This window comes from Micropterus salmoides, unplaced genomic scaffold (assembly GCF_014851395.1).
Source record: "Micropterus salmoides isolate LMB-PRFRI ecotype aquatic unplaced genomic scaffold, ASM1485139v1 Ms_hic_scaffold_4, whole genome shotgun sequence".
Taxonomy (NCBI): Eukaryota; Metazoa; Chordata; class Actinopteri; order Centrarchiformes; family Centrarchidae; genus Micropterus; species Micropterus salmoides.
Window position 1 is genome coordinate 12985195 of NW_024043372.1, and position 24874 is coordinate 13010068.

The following is a 24874-nucleotide window of genomic DNA, read 5'->3' on the forward strand; positions in this document are numbered from 1 at the left end:
ACCCCCCTCCCAAAAAAAAAAGGAAAAAGTTGCAGGGATGACGAGACCGGTGAGACCCCGACGTCCCTGTCGAGCTCGAGCTGAGGGGTTACTCTACTACTAAGGTGTAACTGTAGCCTAACATGTTACCTGATTACTTAAATAAATTAAGCGGTGGTAATACAACACACTGCTAACTAATAATTATTTTTTATTATGGATTAATGCTGCTCATTATTTCCTATAACGGACTGATCATTTGGTTTGTAAAAATTAAGAAAATAGCGAGAAAGGTCTTCACAATTACCCAGAGCCCAAAGTGACGACTTTACAATGCTGGGTTTGTCCAAACCACAACATTTTTATTAAAATACTTAAAAGAAAAAAACAGCAAATGAAAAATGTCTTAAACGAATTTGTAAAGAAACTAGTAATTATCAAATAACTGTAGTCAAGTAAACAGTACAATATTTCCCTATGAAGTACAGTGGAGTAGAAATAGAAAGTGCCATGAAAAGAAATGACTCAAGTAAAGTAAAAGTACCTCAAATTTGAACTTAATAAATACAGTAGGCTACTTATATATGTAGTATGGAATAAAATGTAGTCAATCAGCCACATCCTTGGAGAGAGTATCTGTCACTGAGCCTACTACAAGTAGGGGTTCAGTGTGAGGGTGCTGTAAGTGAAATAGACTCCTCTAACACCTGTCACACAAGATATAGATACTTCTCAACCTACCATATGTGAAAACAATAAATGATAGCTGCTTGCAAATTTGAAAGGCAGTATTCCAATGGGATGACCATGTTGCTCACGGTCTGCTGTAGGAAACTTTTCCAGCTTAGCCACAAGAACTGGGTAGATATTAAAGTATATTATGGCTGTTTTGCTACGGGAGCTAAATGGTGCTTACTGTTTCTATGAAACACTTCAGAGTCGCCAATATTGCTGTGAAACAAAGCTAATTGATTTAAATTACTCTTAGTGATTTCTCAAGTCAGTCTCAAGAGTGAGTTTAAATCATTGCCATGGTTTTGAACTGACCTATAACAAGACAAAGAATGTATTTACTTATTTATTTAAAACCCCACACATTAAGAGTCAGACTTTCTTTTACATTATGTCCAAAATAAAACATGCTCAATCCTCATTCCTTACCTTCTGGGGCCCAGCTGGAAAAACTCAGTCCAAGGTAAGGCCTGAATCACTGCCAGTGCAACCACAAACCCACAGATGACACGAGGACCTCCAGTGAGGCATGAGTAGCCTTGGAAAACCTCCCTCCCCCTCTCATTAGCAGTGGAACAGTCTCACGGGGATGATCTCACCAGATCTCAGCTCTGTAAACGAACCATGCCAGGAGGTAGAGGCTCTGTGGGCTAAGGAGGTTCCACACCCTGTCCAGATCTTAGGCCAAATCGGTTCAGTCTACTATGAGTCTGGCTGGACTTATACAGCGAAAAAATAAATGAATAAATTGTACATGACCATGAGTGAGTCTGTGCTCATTTATCTTGCAGCTAATCCATTACAATGCAGATAAAGCAAAGGCGCAGGAAACAGCAAAAGCCATAACAAATGTTAAAAGTTAATATTTCAAACACGAGAACTTCTTGACCCCTATGATGTTTTTCAGTTTGAGGCTTTCTGTTTTTCCACATCAGGCCGCATTTTGTAATATAAATATGGAGTCGGATTAAATGGAATTTAAGATGACTGTGGTTTTTTGTTGAAATTAAACAACTGTTTGCTGTCAGTGTGTGTACCAGACATACAGGCGTTCCTCACAACAGCTTTAATGGCACAATGAGAGCTAGTTTGATAAAAAAAAAGATTGTTGTGTCTGCCTCCATCTTTTGACATTGTCGCTCTGATCATCATCTGAGAAAGGGCCACGCTTCTCTGCCTGTTGCTGTTTTAGTTTTGCTCACAAAAATAAAAATAAAACATTTTCCTTTGAATACTTTATTTTCTAATAGCAAAAAAACTTGGATGCCTATTTCTTAGCCTATGATGAGTAATATAAAGTGTTTATAGTACAAAATAACTGCGTTTCTCACATCCCCTGTTTATCTCAGCCTGGCCACACAAACGCTAAAACCTGCGGTCGTCTAAAAAGCCTTGAAGTCATGTTTGTACTGTATACTAACAGCTGTCCAACACTGATAACCAAATGTCCTGTGTCAGAAACATCCTTTGCATGTTTGCTTAGGTGGAAGGTTATTGCCATCGCTGGTTTGGGTTATTTACAAACTGTTCAAACAGCGATTCAACCCATCTGTGAGAGGTCATAGCACCATGAGGATCTTTAGTTACTGTTGTGACTTTTGATCTATCAGTGCAGTCTGCCTCTGGCATAGTTAACTGCGCTGCAATATGTGAGCCTAGAAATTTAAAAAGATATTGGAGGGAATAAAGGACAGAGACATGAAATATCAAGTTCTCTAAAGGCCTCTCTTGATACATTTTATTTAAATTGGAAGCTACTTGGTAGGAAATTAGATTCCAGTTGAACAAGTGTTCTCATGTTTCTACAACGAGCAACTCAAATATATGATCCATGGCAAAATCATGTGGACATATGAACAATGAAACCGGTTTGATTCTTGTATCTTGAATTCAAAACCATGGATGTTCATATGGCGCTACATAACAGTCTCCACTGTTCTGGTAAGGCTTTCCACAAGTTTTTGGAGCCCGGCTGCAGGGATTTGCTCCCGTTCATCCACAAGAGCATTTGTGAGGTTGGGCACTGATGTTGGGTGATAAGGTCTGGCCCCTTTCTTTCAAACCTCGTTGTTCCATTTCAACTGAAGTTTGTGCGCAGGCACCGTCATGTTGATAAAGGAAAGGGCATGTCACCACACATAATATGGTCTAAAATGTATCATCACAAAATATTTAAAATATTTCCCTTTGCAACTGAGGGGCCTAAGGAAGAAAACTGCATACTTTTGGACATATAATTGTTCTTACAGTCTTACAGTTATTTTTAGGATGGAACTATTCCATAATCATTTAGAAAACCTACATTCTGAGAAGGAAACTATATTAAAAAACTAAATATCACAGGAGATTACAAAATAATACAGTAAACCTGGATGAATTTGAACTGTTTCCATATGGTGTCATGACATTCAATTTCCAGCAGGAGGCACAATGAGTTAAAGCTGCCAGCAGTTTAGTGTACATGCACTGGGACTGTTTATCACAGGAGGCATCCCTTGGCATTTAAAATAAAAAAGGGCGTCACTGGATTTTGAACCAAAGAGCAGACATTTCTCCAAACTGTGCATTCAAAGCCATCGTACAATGTGGGGAACACAGAATGACAGCTTCACAGGAAAACACTATCCAGTGATTTATGTCTGTTTCAGATCCATTCATTAAAAAAAGACTACAGATTTAAAAAGCTAGTGGAGCTTTGCATCAACACATCTCTGATGTTCCCGGTGCCTAATTTTGATCTGTATAGAGCTTGACCATAGCTAGGCAAACAGGATTGGGTTGCCTTCATCATAGAGCAGTAGTATATCAGTGTAATAAATGGGTCTGAGATGCATCAGTGACTGCATCTGGGACTGTAGCTGGCCGCCCCATCTCCGCAGAGCCCCAGAAAATGGACTTGTCGTCTGATTATCGGACTGGAAAATGAATGTACAGTCTCCATCAACTTCAGACAGGAAACTTCCTCCCACAGATGTAGCCACAATACAGCTGATGCACACTTTCAGTCTCATGAGGTACCACATTTACAGCCTGATAGTCTGGAATACTCTGCTGTTTGGGTATGATGATGGTACTGTTTCATGATGTTGTCCTTGTGCTCTGTTTTTATCTCAGCTACACAAAGACAAATTCATATCACTTTGATTGATATGATGCTTAAATGCTGAACTTGAGCCAACTCTGCTTGCTGTCTGAGTAATGCAGATTCAGTATCAACACAGAATTGAAGCAGAGCCAAATCCAATGTGAAGCAGTATACTAATCTGAACCAACCACACTTTATTAGCCATGCTTAAAGCAGATAATCTGATATTTTTGTACCAACTTCAAACAGAGAATGATGGATTAACAGGTACCACGTGATTCACATTTAAAAAAAAATAAAAATACTTTTCCAAAACAGTATCACATTTTCCACCTTGGGCTGTGTATTACGCACTGGTGGAATCCAAACTGCACACCCAGGCGACCACACGCAGACATGATATAGGGATGAATCATATTCCCTGGGGTGCTGCTGTAATGGTCCATTATACACATGGCCGAATTGATGCTGGTGGAGGCAGGTTTGGTGTTGGGAAGGCTTTCAAGATCCTGTATTTTACTGACCCTTGTTGGGTGAATGAGAGCACCATATTGACCCCAGATGTGTTTGAGCTGCTGACTGTGGGATCCTGTGTGTACAGTAGAGTACACTATGTCTCGGTAATAGTAACAAGTAGCATGGCCTAACAGAGTGGGAGCTTTTTATTGTTGCTCTTCCTTCAACCATTATGAAACAAATGCAAATTATAAAGCTAAGCTTGAAAATAAATCTGCAAGTGATAAGTGAATGACTTTGTATATTCTGTATATGTGTATGTCAGAGAGAGAGAGAGAAAGTTTTAATTACTTGTTTAATTAAATGTATGGGGTTGATTGTTATGTAGTTTGTATGATGCTTTGGCACACGTTTATGCCAATAAAGCTAATTTAAAAAGAGAGAGAGAGAGAGAGAGAGAGAGAGAGAGAGAGAGAGAGAGAGAGAGAGAGAGAGAGAGAGAATCATGTTTTTATATTCTGGTGGGGACTTGAACCTGAATGCAGAGCGCACACTAACCAGTGGGGCCTTGTTTTACTGTGAGGATGGGTTGAAACTGCTTTTTGGCGGTTAAGACCTGATTTTAGGGTTCAGGTCTAGGGTTCAGGCAAGAAAACAACATCCCTTCTTACTGAGCCGTAGCCCATGAAGGACTGACCCCAAGTGGTGGCCTCACTAAACTGTAATCCCTGCAGCGCCTGCGGAGAACCAGAGCAGAGACGCCAAGCCCATTTTTTTTGCAGATGGGTATTAGTGGGTCAGAAAACGTGAAAGGCTTCAGTAGTTAAGGGAAGCACTCAGTGAATATAGAGAGGTCCACCCCGGCCAGAAACGGGAAATTGAATACAGACTGCCAGGGGCACAGATCCAGGATCAGATGACTGCAGCAAGCCCTTTGTGCATTACAGAATGTTTGTCGATACGTAGTTTCCATGAGTGAGGAGGTAAAGTATTCCAATATTTAGAAAAGCATAAACATTAACTTTAATACTGTATGCCAAGTTTTGAACAGATCCACTCACTGGCATGGGTAAAGCTTTATTATGGTTACCATGGAAATGACATTGAATGAGCAGCAAATTAAGCCAAGGGCTTATCTACAATATACAGTAATGTAGGTAAAAATAGCAATGAAATGCATACAGTGCTTGTGAGGGCTATAAATATATGTCTATATTTATACACATTTTTGCCTGTAACATGCAATTGTATCTTATCCATATATCTCATCTAAATAATTATGTTTATTCTTTTTGGGTCAATCTTCCAGACAAGATTTCTGAAAAGAATTACTTGCATTTAATAATTTTCCATGACCAGTGCTACTATCCCTGGAAATACAAGGGCACAAATGGAAATACAAACAATAGTTTTATAGGCAGACAGCTCTCCCCCACAATGGCAATTAAAAAACAATCTAATTTAGAGGTTAGCATGGCGTATCTTTGTCACTCTGTCTCTCATTTCTGTTCTGTTTCTCTCTCTTTCTCTCTCTCCCCTTCATTCTCTCAATCTCAGACACAATCCAGCGGATGATACACACATTCATTCCCCGCACATACATCCGTTTAGCAGCTATCACGCCGACACACAAGGCAGCCCGTCAGTGGGTCAGTGGAAGACTGTTGCCATGGCAGCACATCCCGAACCATGCTGCCGCATGATTTCTCTGCTCTGCATTGTTGCCTGTATGCTGCTACATAGAAACACAAAATGGTACACTCCAGATCCCCAGATGTCCACATACCGTCCACATACCTGCCCCATACCCTCTGTTACCTTGTAGAGTACAGGACAAGTAGTCTTTTTCAAGAATATGTAATCAATATGAATCAGTTACGATGAAACCGTGACTTGCTTTGTTTTTGTGGGTGAGGCTTTGAACAGCATATGGTGCCGTCATGAAATCTAAATACTAATATAATAATGAAATGAAAATATAAAATGTACCAGATGAAAAAGTCATCTAATCTTATAAAATACAACAAAAATGGAATTAATCTGTACTTTATTGGAAAAGAGATGTGTTTTCAAAGATACAGTCTATATCATATCTATACAACAATTCTACATTAAAACAAAATAATTATATATCATATAAGAGGGTCGAGGGTATAATATACTTCATGTATACTTCCCTGTTTATTCATTTTTCAAATTCCTGTTATCTACAGTTCTTTTGCACCTCTTCCCCTCAGCTCTATAGAGCATCTTATGGTCTTTCAGGTAACTGTTTTGGTTTTATAGCCCACAACTTTACTGTTTTGGTTCAGCAGCTGTTTCCAGTGAAATAGAACTCACTGCCCACCACCAAACAGCGCACATACAGTACATATTTACGACTAGCTGGTGAACAGGAGCATTGAGCAGATAATGGAGCTGAATATTTACCTCAGGAGTGAGTAGAAACCAAACCATCACAAGGCAAGAAACATGACTCTAAATGAATGCTAATGTCGTTAGCTGATGGTGTTGTGTCTGCTGGATGTGTAAACCTGCAACTGTTTGCCATGTCAACTTACAGTACGTCTATTTGTTTACAGCTTGTTGTGCCACGACTAACTGCTTAGCAGCAGTAGTTCTAAGCTTGGCTACTGCACACACTTCGACTAGCACTGAAGCTATGGCAAGAGGAATGAAGCAACCAAACAGTTTTAGAAGTCTAGTGATTTAGAAGTGAATTAATATTGACCCTACCTAATTGCCAACTATTTAGTTTCTATGAAGAGCTGACATTTGATGGATAATCTTTTTCAATTATTACATGTAAGTATAAGTCTTAATATTTCAGGTTTTATGACAGGGTGAAAGAAACAAAAACATGTTGTGGAACAAAAGCTGAAAAGTGAGGCGGGACATCCTATGAGGCACTACAGTCATTAATAGCTCTTTATTGCAGCTAAGAGCCTTTCACTGCAGTCAGCCATAGAGTTTGGAGTCAAACCAAATGCTGAAAGATATTTGCCTTTTTTCAGTGAGATCTTCCAATTGAAGGTTTTGAAACTGTTAATCTGCCAAGATAAAACGTAAATCTGTCAGATACAATAATCAGGTTCAGGCCTGTGAAATTCACATGTTCTGTTACAAACATTAGGCTAAACCCATCAACTAAATAACATTATGGAAAAAACAAGTAATGTTCCTGGTGAACATCTGTATTAGACATGAAGAGCTAACCTGTGCTTACATACACTACAGCTGAGTGCCTACAAAACATCAACTATAATTGACTGAACACCACTAAAATGACACAGAGTGCTGAATAGTAGTCATAATTTATATACCAGATATGGAAAAATCAACCATACACCAGCAATATAATGTGATTACTGCTCTACTCGTAAACCAGCTATTTAAATATGGCTTGCAATAGGATGATATCATATGAGTGATGATTAAACTTTGCCAGTATGGTGTGAAGAATGTAACCACAGGAAACGGTTATGATTCTTGACGTGGTCAGGACTAAATAAGAAACCATCTCAACACTCCTGAAACACAGTCACACAACAAGACACAGTGTCTACTGAGGACGAGATGTATGTATGTATACTTCAAATAGTACACTGTACAAGATAATTATGCCAGTTTCAGAAACTAAAAGTAAACCGTTCTCTGTATTTCATTACCTGAGTTAAGAACAGTGTGAAGATGTGTACTGAATGATTAGAAAAATAGAAACCACTGTACATAATGCAATCTAAAACAACAGACCTTTAATAACAAATAATTCCTTTGTGTAGAGAGGCAGTGATTTAATATTTGAAACTGTACTTTGTAGTGTTGTTGTACTGGATTGTATTTTGTTATGAATGAAGTAGACCAATAATTCAAACCTCAATATAATATACAACCACAAAGAAAACCATCAAAATCTACCATAATTATCATCCAAACAGCTGAAGTAGGATTTCTAAAAGCGCCATTAATTAGGGCTGAAACAATTCATTGATTAAATCGATTAGTTCAATTCCTAAAAAGCATCGATGCAAATTCTTGGGGGTGGGGGGGTGCCACCGTCAAGCAAAAGTACTTCTTAAATGATGCTTCGATTAAATAATCTGTAGAAGCTTCAAGTACTAAAATCATCATTAGCTACAGCCCTACCACTACTTAATATTTTTTGCATTAACACTAAATGAAATGATGGCGTGCAATGTGATAGTATTAGCTTGTATTGAAACACCTTAAGAACTCTTAAACTGCAGAGTTTTTTAGCCTCCTTTAGCTTATTGTTTATGGTCTGCAGGAGCCTCTCTAATCAATGCAAATTCTAGTAGCACCCAGCCGTTTTCAGCAAACAAGCTCTTATAAACTACTGCCTATCTTGATTCAAAGTGCAGATAGACAAAGGTGACTAGCGGAAAGTGGAATATCTAGCAAGATTAAAGATCCAAACAAGAGTTGGTGACAAGCAAACCAAATATTGTATTTATGTTCATCAAGTAACTGGATAAAAAAAAGAAGTACAGGAATGCTAAATAAATGATTAATACAACAGGCTTCTTCCTTACGTTTTACCTTAACAGCTGTTAAAGCTGTGTGTTGTTGTACAGAAGTCACTATCCCTTTCTGATGGAAAGATGGAGCTCATGAGGACATCAGGATTATGTGGTCTCAGATTATTGATGAGGCAGACACACAGTAGCAGTGATTACTGTCAGTTTGAACACAGCCAGTACTGTCTTACGTGGGTTAATCAATATCCATTCACCATTAGTTCGAATCTGTTGACAAACAACATGCATTGTGTCTTATAATGTAACCTTTAGTGAAAGAAATTGCACCTCTCCATACAGTCGATTACCAGCTGGTTTCCATGGTTACGCAGGAGGAGCCTGATCTATTTTCAAGAGCTGGTAGCTAATGGCTCTCCATGAACTGTGAGTGTGTGACAAGGGATGTAGGCTACAGTAGAAATGCAAATGTGTCACAGAATTTGCAAGAGGATATTGTAAGAAGAAAATTAGAGCATGTGATGCTGCGCCTGTTTCAAAACTGGATTAGCTAGTTATCTACACCAAAGGTTGTCAGGATATTTATGAAGCAGGGTTAAGTCTTGATAAACAGAACAGCACAATCAGCTTTTCAGTATTCCTGCAGGAGAATCAAGGATACTTTCCACTGATCCAATGCAAACACAGACCAGCAAAGCACACAAATCAGAGGGGTTTCCAGTGATCTATTTTCCAAGTATCAGCATGCAACCTACGCCTACTATAACACCCAGCATTTCCATATAATATAACAATAGCCTATTAATACTCTGGTAATACATTCGAAGAGACATAGCATGTATGTATTCTAACACACACACACACAATAATTGTAGTGTAAAAAGTAATAATCTACTGTGGGGATGGGTTGTAGCCATCAGGGCGTCATACAGTCACCTTGAAAATGTTTTTAAGGACCGTGGACATTGGTGGCTTAACACTGAGCATGATGAGGCATTTTTAAAAATGGTTACATAAAATGATTATCATCTTTGGTGCCTGTGGTGTTGCAAAGCAGAGGCGAGTCCCCACGCTCACCTCTCACATAAATTTGACCACAGTAGAGCTGATGCAGCGATGGACGGGACAAAATACAGGACAGATTTAAATGGATTTCGAGTGCATGGATATTACTGTGAGGAATTTGACATAATCCCCCGTTTAATCCTAACCTTATCAAAGTTCTGCTGTCTGATCTTTTTCACCTCCCTCCTAACAAAATGCCAAACCCTTACACATGGTGGTAGTTGTATATTTTAACACAATGCTTCTTTTTCATTTAATTCTTAGCATCACTCTTATCGTGCTGTTCTGATTCACTGCAGCTCCAAATTTTTGCAGAACCATCGACCCATTTCCGTTTCACACTTTTTCTTCTTTGCTCTAATTTCACTCCTTTAAAATGTGTCTCATCTCTTTTCTTCTCCTTATTGCACTCTGTAGTAAGAACGTGACCTGGCAAGCAGGGCCTAGCGAGCTCTCCAGAGTTTAAATCCCAGTGCATGTGCAACAGCGATAAAGCTGCTAAACCACATTAGAGAACTGTCCTGGATTCTTTCTCTCCCTCTCTCTGACTCTCACTGTCAGCTGTCAACTTGGTAGATGGAATTAGATAAAACCACACAAAAGATGTGAGTGGAAGCAAGGGTGAAGGTGAGGAAGATGGGGAAACAGAAGAAAGAGAAGCAGGAGAAGAAGAAGTCTTCCTGTTAAAAGTATTGTCACATGTGATCTTAACTATTTGAAGCTTCTATACCAGTTCAATCTTCACAACATTCAGAAGCTGAACAGTTTACATCAGTCAGAGGGGAGGGGCAATCATTGCATAACCAAGAGGACACCTGAAGAGTTTTCAAATTCTCTCCTCAGTGAAAAACATCTGAAAGCAAAAACAGCCTTTGACAGTGTCAGTGTGAAAAAAAGAGGAAGAAAACACTGAAACAGCAGAGACTGCTGATGAAAGCTAAGACAAGAAGTGCAAAAACATCAGATTCCAACACAAAGCAGAAAGCCATGCGCCAGCTTGAAAGATTTTCCTTCATGAAATTTTCTGTACCACTGTTGAATATTAAAATGTGCATATTCTACGCATCCTAATTAAATACTGAAATTAAGCAAAGACCAGCAAGTAGGACACCAGTCAGCTTAATGCTTACTGTGAGTGAAATGCAATTTTACTGCAACAACTATCTGACTTTTTCAAAGTCACAAGGTGGAGGCCTAAAGAATAAATCAGCATGCAACTGTCTGCAATCACTGATTGGTTTGTGTTGTCATGGTACCAAGAAGTTAAAACCCACGCTTGCTCTCACCCATTCGCCAGGTTGTCGTCGTCATCATCCGGCAGGCTCTTTCCTAGAAGGTCACTGTCACTCAGGTAACCAGACTTGAGGTCGGTGTCATCGACGTCCAACCCTTCGATGAGCTCAATGCGAGACGTGCTGCTGAGGCGGCTGGAGCAGCGAGCTGGCATTGTATGTGCAGTATACTGTGAGCCTGTCTTAGTCCCCTGGTATCCGCCACCAGTGGAGGATGGGGCGTCGCCCGCTTGAAGACGAGGGCTGGACTGGCCATGGCGCCAGGAGAGAGGTGATGAGCGGTTGGACATGCTGGATATGCTGCGAGCATTCGTCTCATCACTGTCATAGCCCACATTACTGCTGTCCACACAGCTAGAGAGACACACGGGGGAAGGGTCAGCGTGTGTTACATTTATCTACTTGAGGCATTTAGCTGACAGTCTTGTCCAGAACGACACACATAATCAGTATACCAACAACGGTGCAAAGGATGAGACCAGAGTAAAAAACCCTTTTCTGAAGTCCTTCAAAGAAACCTACAGTGGCATTGAGTTGCTGCTGACCCAGATACAGCAGTTGTGTCATATCATCTTCTGGGACTAAAGCTGGAAATGTGGCCTCACCAAACCAAAAGACAAAGAGAGGGATAACTTGATATCCCTGTGTATATGATAAGAGTTTCTCTCTCTGTCTCTCTCTGAGCAATACATAAACATACACCAAGGACTTTGCTTTGCATATCACACCCAAAAAATGTTGTTGTAAAGACAGTACACCTCTTTCAATTATTCTGTACAGAGTATATCGAAGTTTTCCTATTCAGTCCTGTAAGTGGGTCATGGTTAGAAATGTCCTCCAAATGGCTCTGAGCATCCTCTGTGTCTGCCGCTTACATAACTACATGTACCAACTCACCCAAATAAATATTGCAATGGCTCTGACCATGGAAGTATTTTTATCCATTGTTGATGGATAATTCATCAATGGAGGCTAACTGGTGCCAGTCCTGAAACTGACTGATCGATATGATAGCTTGTTTAAAACACAGCTGTTTGGTCAGTCATTTTTGTCTGAAATAGCCCGAAGCCCATTTCATATTCTCAATGAAACAATCAAAACATGTATATGTTTCATAGAGGCTGTGTAGTCAGATGGATTTTTGTGGCTGATACCAATGTCAATATTTAAGAGATAAAAAAAGTCTCATAGTGATATCTCATTATCTTTAGTTACAGTGACCAAGTTGAAGAAAAAATGTAAGCCTATAACTCAAACATATCTTTGGCATTCTGTGTTGAAATTATTGGTGGACATATTTGCTGATAAGAAAATATCTGTGATTAATTGAAATTGAAAATTGGCTCTCGTAGGCACAGCATTTACATGGAAACAGAAGACTTAAATGCTGCTTTAATTTATTTCTGACCACTAGGAAACAGACTCAGCGATACATAACCACCATTTCACACTAGCTTCTAAAGTTGTTATGGCTAATGTGTTAGCAACCAGCAGAGAGCAACATTAGTATTTAAAGTCTTGCATTATACCCTAAGTTTAGTATTTTACTGGCCTTAGTTATGATTTTGGGTCTTTCGCTTTCTAAACTTTCTTTAACAGCTAATGAGTACCTCTATCAGCCACTTGATACTGGACAGGTTCATGGGTTAATGAGAGCAGCTTAGGATCACCCACACTGTTACTGTGGTGGTATAAAATCATAATAATGAGTGAAAAAAAGGCTTAAAAGCTTTATAGAGCTGACAAATTGGGTTATAATTTTCAATAATATCTGCACGGAGTGACCCTTTCAAATTACACAGAAAAATGATTCTGTGTTAAAATAAAAATACTCATTACCACAGGTTTTAAGAGATATAAGCAGAGTGGTATTCCTGCTTGCCTTCATTTTACACAAGATATTACTTCCCAACTTTAATGTCCAAATGAAATAAAGGCCTGTCCTCCACCAGTGTCTTGTGTTGTGGTTGTTGTAACAAATTAATGCTGGGGCCTTTTGCCTATGACAGCCAAACAGATAGATTCCTATAATTAAGTCATGACCATGAAACAGAGCTGGGCTATTTAAGAAGAATGGAAGCCAGATGTGGACCAGGTGGCAACTCTCCAAGCAGCCTCAGCACAACTGTTTACACATGTGTTATGTATCGATCCAACAAGTCATCCATTGGTTGTTCACATGAGGTTGTTTCTTTTCAGTTTAAACCAAAGACCGAATTCGGCTCAGGGTTTTATGATTTTATGAGCAAACATACACCGTTTTTGGACTGAATGTGATATTAGCCAGTGGCGTTGCAGACACCATTATGAAACAAAATTTTTAAATGCAGGTATAGTGCACTTACCTATGACTAAGCTGGGAGCCCCGCAGACTCGACATTGTATCCTCCAAATTCTGGCGGAGGTCAAGGACATTCTGCACAGTCCGTTTCCTCTGGGATTCAGGGTCTGTGGGTCAGTCATGCAGAGCAAGAGGTTATAAAACATTTAGTGTGTCAAAAAAAAACTAAGCTGCTGTTTTATTTTGGTCAGAGCTTGGATTTTAAGAGAAATCACACATGCACACACTCACACACATTTTTGACTCCACATGCATTATTTGTGTCTGGACTGATGTGACAGGTGTCTTCCTTTTAAGCACATAGAAAAACATATGTTCATCGACATGGTACATCCTGAAAATAAAACACTGAAGTTGTGCCTGTAACTTGGATTACCCACCAGGGGGATGTACTGTATTCTGACATTCATGCCACACCAGGATCTGTTTCAAGGTGCCGATTTATTTATTTCCAGAGCTTCTTTATTTTGTTGTATAAAGCATTATCTCAGTTCAGTTGAAGTGGTAAGCTGAACTGGGAGTGTTGTCGTATTAGCTGTAACAAATGGGAGAAACGTCCTTGTCTCAAAAACACAAGAAGTTGGAGGCTTTCCACTGCAGTGGAGGAAAAAAAAAACCCTGGGGAGAAAGAAATTAACATTCAATGCATTAACTGGAATAGCTGGAGGATAGGCAAGGATGTAAGGGTAACACACGTCAAATAAGAATGTGCTGCTCTCATAAGGGGATGTTGAACTAATTCCGCAGGGTGTATAGCGGCTGGGGAAGGTAAGCATTAATATCAAACACAAACATTTACATACAGTTCACACATTCAAAGCCCACAATATGGGTTCCAAATATGCAATAAAATGAAGAGCTTGTTCATTATAGATATTATTGTTATTATGTAACTATTGATAAATTAACTGGTTTCATTAGCAGGTTTCAATAGCATGGAACCCAAATACATCATGCATCTACGGGCTCAGTGAAAAACCAATAAATCGTTTTCTGGAATACGATACGTTCAGTATAAAGCAATATGGTTTTTCCTGTGTATTGTGTCTGTACAATATTGACAAGCACTGTAATTTATGACTATGTGAGCTAGAAAGAATAAGATATTGAGTTAATCTTATATTGATAGAAACTTCTCTCTCTATAATGAGTTAAGTCGAATCATCAGTTGAAGTCAATGGCTGTGTCCAAAATCACTCCCTCATTCACTATTCACCATAGAGACTTAATATTTTACTCTGTAGCAATAAACCTATTGAATCATCATCATGTTGCTGCATCACTCCCTAGCATGTTGCATGTTTGTTCATTTTGCATCTATAAAATGTGAATGACATTGTCATGGACAGTGATAACAGTGCACCATTTAATAAACTGGAGGCAATTTTGGAGATTTGTCAGCAACATTTAAAGCATTAATTTTCACCAGGTTCCAGTAGTCAGAGGTTCACATGTTACACTCAGTCAGTAAAAGAATTTAGCTCACTTCTCATGCTTAAAGTATTCAAGACTTCTTTCTGTACTGAGCTGAAACTATTATCTTTCATTAACAAGCGCTGTGAGTGCCTAAACAAAGTTGAATATTGCTACAATCAGAAATTGTTTTGCAACATTGAATATTCTGGCAGAAAACAAATTAAATATGTTGTCAGTGAACATAAACTAACTCCTTATTATGTTAATAGGAAGTGTAATTTTTGTGGCATTAACTTTACTTCATATGTATGCAAAAGCTTACTGTGATCCCAAAGGGGTATTTCATTTAATTCAGTTGACATTATGATAAGGGAGACATATTGTAGAACAATATCCACTAATGTCAAGGCTTACACAGTACAAAGTCTAATACTTATTTCCATTGTGGTCTCTTGAAATAAAGAATAAAGATTGAGTGAGTCTAGGAATAAATCTTTTGGTCACATCACGTCCACAAACCTAACTAACCCCATCCTAATTCTGGAATACTGCTAATTTACTTTGTGATGAATTCCTGAGAATATGCTCAAGCAGGAATCCTGGACACTGAGCACACATGTCAATCACATCTGTTTTAAGTATATACTGTATGCAATATGCACTGTGTTCCCATGCAGTGACTGACAGTCCTCTGGCACCCTGCATTGCAGTGATGTCTACAACACAGAGGGAAAACTCGGTCAGAATACTGAAGCAGATGTGAATCGGGAAAGACCTATGAATGATGCAACACAGGAAGTTGACAGTGCAGAGGCAGACTAAAGTACGGAAAAATTCATTCTAAAATTGTGTTAAGGCCCTTTGCTATTAACCTGGCAAACACTGCTAAGTCAGCATTAAAGGTCTTACGTGTTGCACCAGTTAATTGAGACATTAGTATAATTTCTATTAAAATTTTCAGAAACAAACAAGACAATAGGTGAGATGACAAACAGTCTTGAACTACCTTTACAGTTCATTTCAAAACCTGTTTCACTTGATCAGACTTCACAAGAAATCAGAGGCACTTGACAGAAAAAAAAAAAAGAGATGTTGCACAACACCAGAAGAGACTCGAGTGGACCTAGTGCTTTTCAGAGTTTCTCAAAACATGCTTGTGATACAGTGAATACCCATGGGAAAAGAAAAAAAGAAAAAGAAACACACTCACAGCGATGTCAGAAAGAGGGAGAAGTGGGCAATCACTTTTTTTGAGCGCCACATAGAGAGCTCATAGTGAATGGCTATCACACGCAGTAGTTAAGTTTACAGATGACAGCTTGAATGTGATTCTTAGGCCACAATTCCATTGCTTTATTGTTCAATATAGGCTGAAAATATGAACATTCAGTCATGTTGTAGCTTTGACCAACAGTTTTGTTCAAACTGGCAGCATCAAAGACCTTGTGAATAAAACTGTCACCTTGCCCAAAATAAAGACGGGGGACTCCCATTTAATGGTACCCCCAACTCACCATTTTTTACATGTTTTTTTTTTTCTTCTCCAAGTCTGCCTGCCAGTTCGACTGCGGTATTCAGTACATCAGATATATCACTTGACCATGAGCATGTTTTCTGGTTTAAAAATCTCAACATTTTGCGACCCTTGCATAGCTTGAAATAATGCCATCCGTGACCGTTGCTTCGCCCATATCCAGTACCTATTTCACTGCTCCTCTATGATTCTACATAGCTGTAGGCTATTGCTACATTTCGGATCTTGCATGACAGATCACATATAATTACAGTTAGATGAGGTTTGCTCAACCCCTTGTTGTCTAGAACAGAGTTTCTTCCAGAGTACTGCTGTCCGTGCTACTCTGATCTTCTGCTTTCTTCATGAATATATATCTATTGTCCTACTGACCTGAACTCTATTTGTCATAGTACATTCATCATTTGCAAATAATTTCAAGCAACTGATTTGTCTATTTTCATTCATCAAACAGCAGACAGTGCAAACCCAGTTTCTCTGTGTGAAGAGGAAGAATACCTGAGTTAAACAGAGGTTGCAAGTATTTCATAAGGTTAATAAACCACAAAAAAAAAAAGCATGAAAATTCAATCTGATCTAAATCTGGATGGAAGTTTTTATATTTTGTTGCGCATCTTCAGCCTCGTCTTGCGATGAGGCTGTGGTATGCAATGTTCCAGTATTGTATGACAGACCATGGTGCATACACTTAGATAGTAAGTTTAATAAATGAGCCTGTTAACTAAGTTCACCATTCTTGATGTTATATTGGTAAACAAAGAGACCCTCTATGGTCAGAAATAAAAGCATCCTTTCAGTCAGCTTATAATGAGAAGCAGAGCACAGCATTAAGCTGGCCTTAAATATACTGTAGACTATGAATAAAGACTATTTTACATTAACAAACATGCCCACTGTACATGTACAGTAGGGACATGGGGGAAAAAGTTCCAGTCTAATGTGCAGAAAACAGTGTTTAGATAATGCTACCATGAATGCAAAACATTCATATTACTGTATTTTAAGAAATTTTTCTCCATCTTGCTCAGCAGTTAAACTCAATCAGTGTGCAATAGTTTCTCGCCTTTTCATCCCCATGTTCTGCTTCCATTTTGGTAGCCGTTTCTTTCATGGGTACAATGCACTTGACTCATGTCAAAGGCCCACATGGGATTATTATCTTAAATGATGTTAAATAATTCATAAAGATAATAAACTCCCTTTCTGAGAAATAATGACTTTAAATTGATTTGGAAACATCATGGAGGTTGATGCGTTACATTGTGGAGACTATGTTTAACAGCTCGAAGCATCAACCTCCATGATGTTTCCAAATCAAACAAACAATCAATCAGACGTGGGTGTGGTGAAAGATGCATAGAGCTATTTGAAATTTTGAACAAGTTATGGGCAGCTCAGGACGTAGAGCAGGTTTACCCGTTAATCGGAATATTGGCGGTTCAATCCCTGGCTCCTCCAGCCTGCATGTTGAAGCGTCCTTGGCCAGGTAATGAACCCTGAATTGCTCCCGATGAATGTTTGTGAATGTTAGTTTCCGTTTGAGCACTTAGGCTCAGTGTATGAATGCGATGTAGTGTAAAAGCGCTTTGAGTGGTCACAAAGACTAGAAAGACACTATACAAATACAGAGCAATTGATTGGGGCTTCGCACACAATGCTGCTAGCCATGCCATGCCATCCATTCATGGTATCTGTGTTATTGTTTACAGTTCTTAGTGGACTTTAAGTGTGACTAACATGAGTGACAGATGTCCATATAGGCTAACGAGGCATGGAGAACAGATTAAATCACCACAGACGTGTTCATTAAGATGCAACAGAGAACATGCTGTCATGATTATATTGGAGCAATGGAATAATAAATAATTGAATAATAAATTAAATGCTTTTTGGTATATGACACACTTGAACCTGATTTGTCAATGACAGGATTTTAGGAATTCCAGTTCTTTAAATTGGAAAACTTTTTATCAAAAGTGTCAGACATCAAAACACTGAGGTTAAAAATGTAAGTTTTTTACATTAAAGAGGGTCATGTTATATCTTTGCAAGTTGAATTATAATGCATCTCATTTTGGGTAAAGCTGAATTGAAAAGCCTTCAAAGATAAAGACACTGTCTCATGTCATGTGACTGAAATACAGGTCATAATTACATACTTGGTACACCCACAATTAAATAAGGAGGCATGTTTGATTTACAAGGAAATGAACAAAAACAAAATTCATCTAATCATAATAACCTTCATTTGATCAATACCTTTAATTATTCATCAAGACCTTCCTATTGATACACCTGACCTACACCTCCAGAGAGAAAGCCATTTTCTCTGCCATTTGCATGGTTGTAGTACACAGGGTGTAAACCATCTGTCAATGCTCTACAGATGAATGGAGCTGGGAGGAGGCTAAATATGTGTCTGTGTGCCTAAAATGAATTCAATATGGCATGCCTTCTTTCCCATCCCTCCTTTTTGGAAGCATACGTGGAGCAGTGGATGGACCCTCGAGTGCATCGGCACATGTTGCAGCTAACGAGGGCTTTAGAAAGGCGATCAGTCTGTTGGTAATAATCCCCAACCCCTCAGGCTTTTTACATGCAATCAGCTGACAATGCTATCATAGGAAGCAAGCACATTTCACAAAATCACTGGCACCAAGCCTCAGACACCTGAGTGACATGCTGGAGGAATAAGAACAATACAGCATCATAATAGCTTTGGCATTTTCACATAAAGCAGAATACCAAACTGATGCAGCACTCATTGAAATAAGAGGAGGAGCATGCTTTGCAAGCACAAGAAGGATGCCTTCGTTTTTTCCCCCCTCAGTTGCTGAGCTGCATAAAATCCATTCAGGGGGAATGTGGGTCTGCAGCAGCAAGCAGGTGCCGTGTGGTGGCTGTATCAAAAGGGGCGTGCTGCCGTCTTTGAGAAGCACTGAGAAATTGTACAAGCGGGGCGTTTGGTTTGTAGCACATGGCGACCACACACTGTAAGGGCCCTGTGGTAGTAGAGGTATCGAGACTGCTCTGCTGTACTCACCTAACATCTGACTGAAGAGCAGCTGTTCCAGGTCCCCCAGCACTGTCACCACCAGTTCTGGGTCCACTTTCAGGAAGGGCTTGTCTCCCCCTTCCTCCCCCTGGCCTTTGGAACCGGACTCCCCTCCAGCTCCGGCTCCCTGCTTCTTAGCATTGCCCTTCGCCTTGGTGGAGAGGATCTCGTCATCGGACTTCCCATCCTCAGGTGCCTTGCTCAGGGGCTTCACCTCAGCGTAAGGACCACGAGGAATGCGGCTCTGCTTGCTCAGAGCAGATGGAGCCGCCAGAGGGCTAAAGGGCTTGGGTTTGCCCTGGAACAGTGAGTGTTCAGATTTGGATAAGTTTCGAGAGAGAGGGGCACCCCCTCCGGCACTGTTGCCACCCCCTGCTGTCTTTGGCTTGCCCATCTTGGTTTGCCCTGCTCCAGGTTTGGTCATGTCATCACACCACTTGGGCTCATAAAGGTGCAACTTCTTTTCAGCATCAGTGAGTATAGCCAGGTTTGTCATAGACCTCTGCTTGCGAAGATTGGAAGGCACTGGTAGCCTGCCATCAGAGCTACCCGCCCGGTAAACCTTCAGTTCACCCCGCTGTGTGCTCTGGGGCACTCCAGACTTGGCCCTCTTAGCTGCCATTCCAACTCCTTTGCCATCTGCTTGGCCGTATGCCTTTGTGCTATCCGTCCTTTCCATCTTCAAATCTCCTCTGCTTTTCACACTATTTCCAAGCATGCCTCCTGCATGAGACCATATAGAAAAGCATCAGCAAGGGAGAAAATAGGCTTCCTTATCAGACCTTTTTCCTTGTGCAAAAACATAAATAAAAATGCTCCCTCTTAGGCAATCCTGCAGCGTTCTTTCTCCCCTCTGTCTCCTTCTCTCCCTATTTCGTCCTGACAGGCTGCTGCAGCTGCAGCTGTTGCAGTGCTGCCCAGGCACTCCCTTTCTCTCCTCCTTCCCTCCCGTCCTCCTTTCCTCCGTTTTTTCCACACTCCTCCCTTCAGCACACCCTCCTGCCGCTGAACCGCGCAGCAGCGGAATGACAGCGACGGCAGACGCAACCACGCTCCCTCCTCCCCCTGTTTTCTGCTGCCTCCCCCTCGCCTCCGACTTCCTTCCCATCCTCCCTCCTTCTTCGTTTTTCCCTTCATTTAAAGATGCTTTGCTGTGTCTCAGCAGAATATGTGAAATGCAAGAGAGCGATGAGAAATGATCATCTGTGGTTTTTCAAACGAGGCACCATTTTCCTCTACCAAACCATGTTTTCCCACCATCTCTTCTGATTCCTTTGTTCTACCCCTCCCCCTCCCCCTCCCTGTTCAATACACTCTAGTATGAGGTATGATTTGTGATATTTGAGGAAGTGTCATTAATGTGAATGGATACGCATTAAGATATGTAATTAGAAACCATAGCATAGATTATGATCACTGTCAAAATCCCACACAATGCAACAACTGGAGCATCCAGATTATCTCTTGATCCTGTCTGAGCTTCCTTGGGATATCATATCCAGATTTTAAGCTGGATAAATCATATGCTAAAATCTGCAGTATGCTGGATAAACGGACAACTCTTTTTTTGTCATATAATATCAACAATATATAAATATTAAAGGGTAATGTTCTTAATGGGATGTTAATGAAAACTAACAAAAAATAATAGTTTGATGATGGTAGTTTTAGTCTACTGCTTGAAAAAAAAAAAAAAAAAAAAAACTTGCTTAAAATCCAAAAGGTGTATCAGCCAAATGGGTGACTTCACTTAAGCAGACTGAGCAAGTGACAACATTTGCCAGTGTAAGCAAGTAACACACCCAAAACCACCTTTGGAAATATTCTCAAAATCTGAGAAAGACACGTGTACACACACAACTGTGTTAAAATGAAAAACCAGTCACATTGCTTTCCAGGCACGTTTTTTTGCTAACATATGAGTGTAATCATGTTTTTAAGATATTCCACATCGCTGTCTCTCAGGAGGATTGAGGAGGCTCACATGCAGCGCTGCTCCATGGAAACCACCCTCTCTCATCAGACCTCACTGCTCTGCACAAACACAGTGGCCAAAGAAACACTTTTTCCATAAACTGCTGTGATACCACTCATTGCTATGATGGGTTATTGTTAAGAAATATTTCCCTTTAAATAATCCAAATGCAATGCTGGTGAATACATTTTCCCCCTGTTCTCATCAAGTAAATGACTGAGTAAACAGTTGCTCTTTTCCACAACACAGCATGACTGAATTCATGCCATGTTGCATGGTAGATGGTGCAAATCGACTGGATATGACTGACCAGTCAGCTACAATGCCCAGAGGGTACTACTCTGACTCTCACAATGGACAAACACTCCAGTGCTTTTATTCTAAGGGGTTCAGGGCACCCGGAGTAGTTCATGGACCAGTGAGGCTGTTTGATCTGGCAATTAATTTCTGGAAACAATGTCGTCTTGTTCCTCCTCATCATGGGTTCCAGGGCTCCCCTGCTGACTCCAGATCACTGAGGGAGTCCTTACACTGACACAGTGTATTGCTTATTTGTTTTGTAGAGTGGGAATTTCCCAATGAATCATATGATAACGAATTCCGACATGTCAAATTTACTGCAAGCCCTCGATGATTTCATTGGAAATCTATGCATAAAGTTTGCATTAGACAGAAAGAAAACAAACACCTCCCATCAGAAGTTAAGTTTATATTTTAAAACATCTGGATTTAAGTTGCTCTAGTGATGGCTGTCTGTCTGTCAGTTAGTCAACTTTGGTCCAGTCCAAAATGAATTGAAATTTTGTTTCAAGGTCCCTAGCTGATGAATCCTACTCACTTTGCATTGACATTTTTGTTTTTTAGTGAAATGTCTCGACAACTATTGGATGGATTTCTACAGAGATGGGGACTTGAGTTTGAGACTCAGACTCGAATCCGACTTAAGTTGCACACACAGTGAATTCAGACTCTACTTGAGACTCGTCCTCAAAAGACTTCAGACTTGACTCGGACTCGAGGTCCCGTGAACAATGAAACGTCAGATGAGGTTTAGCTCAGCATTAGCCATCTAATTAAAATGGTGAAATAAGACCCCCCCCCCCCCCCCCCATAAGCAGCCTGGAATGAACGCAGCAGGTGATATAACATTCATTATAACCACAAGAGCCTTGAGACTTGACTTGAACTCTTGCTCAGAGACTTGAGACTTGACTTGGTCTCTAGCTCAAAGACTTGAGACTTGACTTGGTCTCTAGCTCAAAGACTTGAGACTTGACTTGGTCTCTAGCTCAAAGACTTGAGACTTGACTTGGACTCTAGCTCAAAGACTTCTCTGGATTTCCGTTAAATTTGACGCACATATTCATCGTCCCCAGAGCATAAATGGAAATGACTTTAGTGATCCCCTGACTTTTCTTCTAGCGCCACCAGCAGGTTGACATTTGTGGTTTTGAGGGAATTTAGTCTAATGAGGCAACTATTGGACGGATTAAAAAAAATTTAGTATTCATTCTGTAAACATAAATGTAGGAACTTTCAAATAGCCACCACTTCTCAGGGGAGAGGAGGGTGGAGCTGCAACTTTCATTTTGTTTCTTTCACATCTGGGTCTGATTCTCACTCTCCAACTGGGCATTTGAGTAACTGTGTGTGTGTGTGCGTGTGTGTGTGTGTGTGTTTATATGAGCGCATGGTATGACAGGACAGTTACACAGCTGTCTGTTATACATTTCCCTGGACAGCACGTGTAATCATTTTGGGGCTGCTCAGCTGTTATAAAGCAATGTATTCAAGAACATCTGGGAGACTTCAACATGTGCTCAAAGGGGAAAACCGCAGAGAACATCAACGTAACTGTGCACACAGTCACATGTAGGTTGAAGCATAGTGTTAAGGGAACATGAAAAGATTGTGTTTGTGCATGGTGTTGAAGTCATGTGGTAATTATTGCGATACAAACACCCTTAAATAGGATAATAGAATCATTGTGCTTGCTGGAATACAAGCAGCCAGACGGATAAAAACTGACCTGAACAATTATAAGAGTTTTCTCACCGAAATTCACTTCATAGATTGAACAATAGATTATTCATGATGCTGTTAGGAATGATCGCAAAAAGTAAAACCATTACCATCTTGTCTGTGTTAAAACATTTGCCAGAGCCTTCTTATTCTGAAACTTTAGTCATTTTAAAGTAAGATTTCTAACCTGAGATACAAACTCATCTTTACTCTACTGATGTTTCTAATGAATGGAAAAGTAATTGAAAAAATCCTATTCTTTATCTTTCCAGCCAACTTGTATTTAAAGCCGGATGACAGCTTACAAAGACACATCTCTCTGCTCTATGGTCAAAAAACAGATTTTAAGCGTCCCTCAGGTCCATCCAGTGGGGACAAGAGGACCTCGCAGACAGGAGGTGAAAGCCGATCCTCCCATCAAACCACTCAATCTCTCAGTCCTGCATCTGTCCACCCTCAGCTGAGGACCACTCAGTCTCTGGTCTCGTCTCTCCCTGAGGAGGCTGACTGGAGGCTCTCACCACTCTCACCGCAAGTCATTAAGATAATTAAGAAGACAGTTAGAGGTTTTTATGATAGCCCAGTGCAATTATCAGGTCATTTTCTAAATTGTGCATGTTGGGTGATCAGGATCGACACCTATATCAGACATTGTTAGCCAAAATGACCATGCTGCCATTTAATTAGTTTAGTAATGCCAAGTAAAACAAGGAATTAATAATAATAATAATAATACATTTTATTTAAGGCGCCTTTCTTGGCACTCAAGGACACCGTACAGGGAAGCAAAGACATTTAAAAGCAGCAAAACTAAGAACATTAAAACAAGCTAAAAACAAAGAATTTACATCAAATGAGGTAGAGTTCCAGAGACGGGGGGCAGAGCGCCTGAATGCTCTGCTCCCCATTATGGTGAGACGAGCAGGGGGGACAGACAGGTGTATGGAGGAAGAGGGTCTAAGGGAGCGGGTGGAAGTTGGACCCTGCAGGAGATCAGACAAATACGGAGGGGCAAGGTTGTGGATGGCCTTGAATGTTAACAGAAGGACTTTGAATTGGATATGGGACAGGACCGGGAGCAAGTGAAGCTGTTGGAGAACAGGAGTGATGTGGTGGATGGAGGGTGTTCGCGTTATAATGCGGGCAGCTGAATTCTGGACCAGTTTATGAAGGTATTTGTGAGGGAGGCCGAAAAGGAGAGAGTTGCAGTAGTCCAAACGGAAGTGACAAGACTGTGAACAAGAATAGCGGCAGTGTGGGGGGTAAGGGAGGGGTGGAGGCGATTGAGGTTTCGTAGATGGAAGTAGGCAGACCGGGTAAGGTTATTGATGTGGGACTGAAAAGATAAAGTGCTGTCAAGGATGACTCCCAGACTCTTAACCTGGGGGGAAGGTGAAACGGAGGAATTGTCAATAGTAAGTGAAAA

At 40.3% G+C, this 24874-nt stretch overlaps 1 protein-coding gene across 1 annotated transcript in view; it reads right to left on the minus strand.

Moving 5' to 3' along the window:
• Positions 1-20351, minus strand: part of LOC119886910 (neuron navigator 1-like) — a 45858-nt gene extending 25507 nt beyond the window's left edge. The window contains 3 exon segments of the mRNA XM_038697893.1: positions 11100-11459; positions 13451-13553; positions 19440-20351. Coding sequence (XP_038553821.1) covers positions 11100-11459; positions 13451-13553; positions 19440-20169 — 1193 coding nt within the window. The 5' untranslated portion in view covers positions 20170-20351.
• Positions 20352-24874: the final 4523 nt, after the last annotated feature.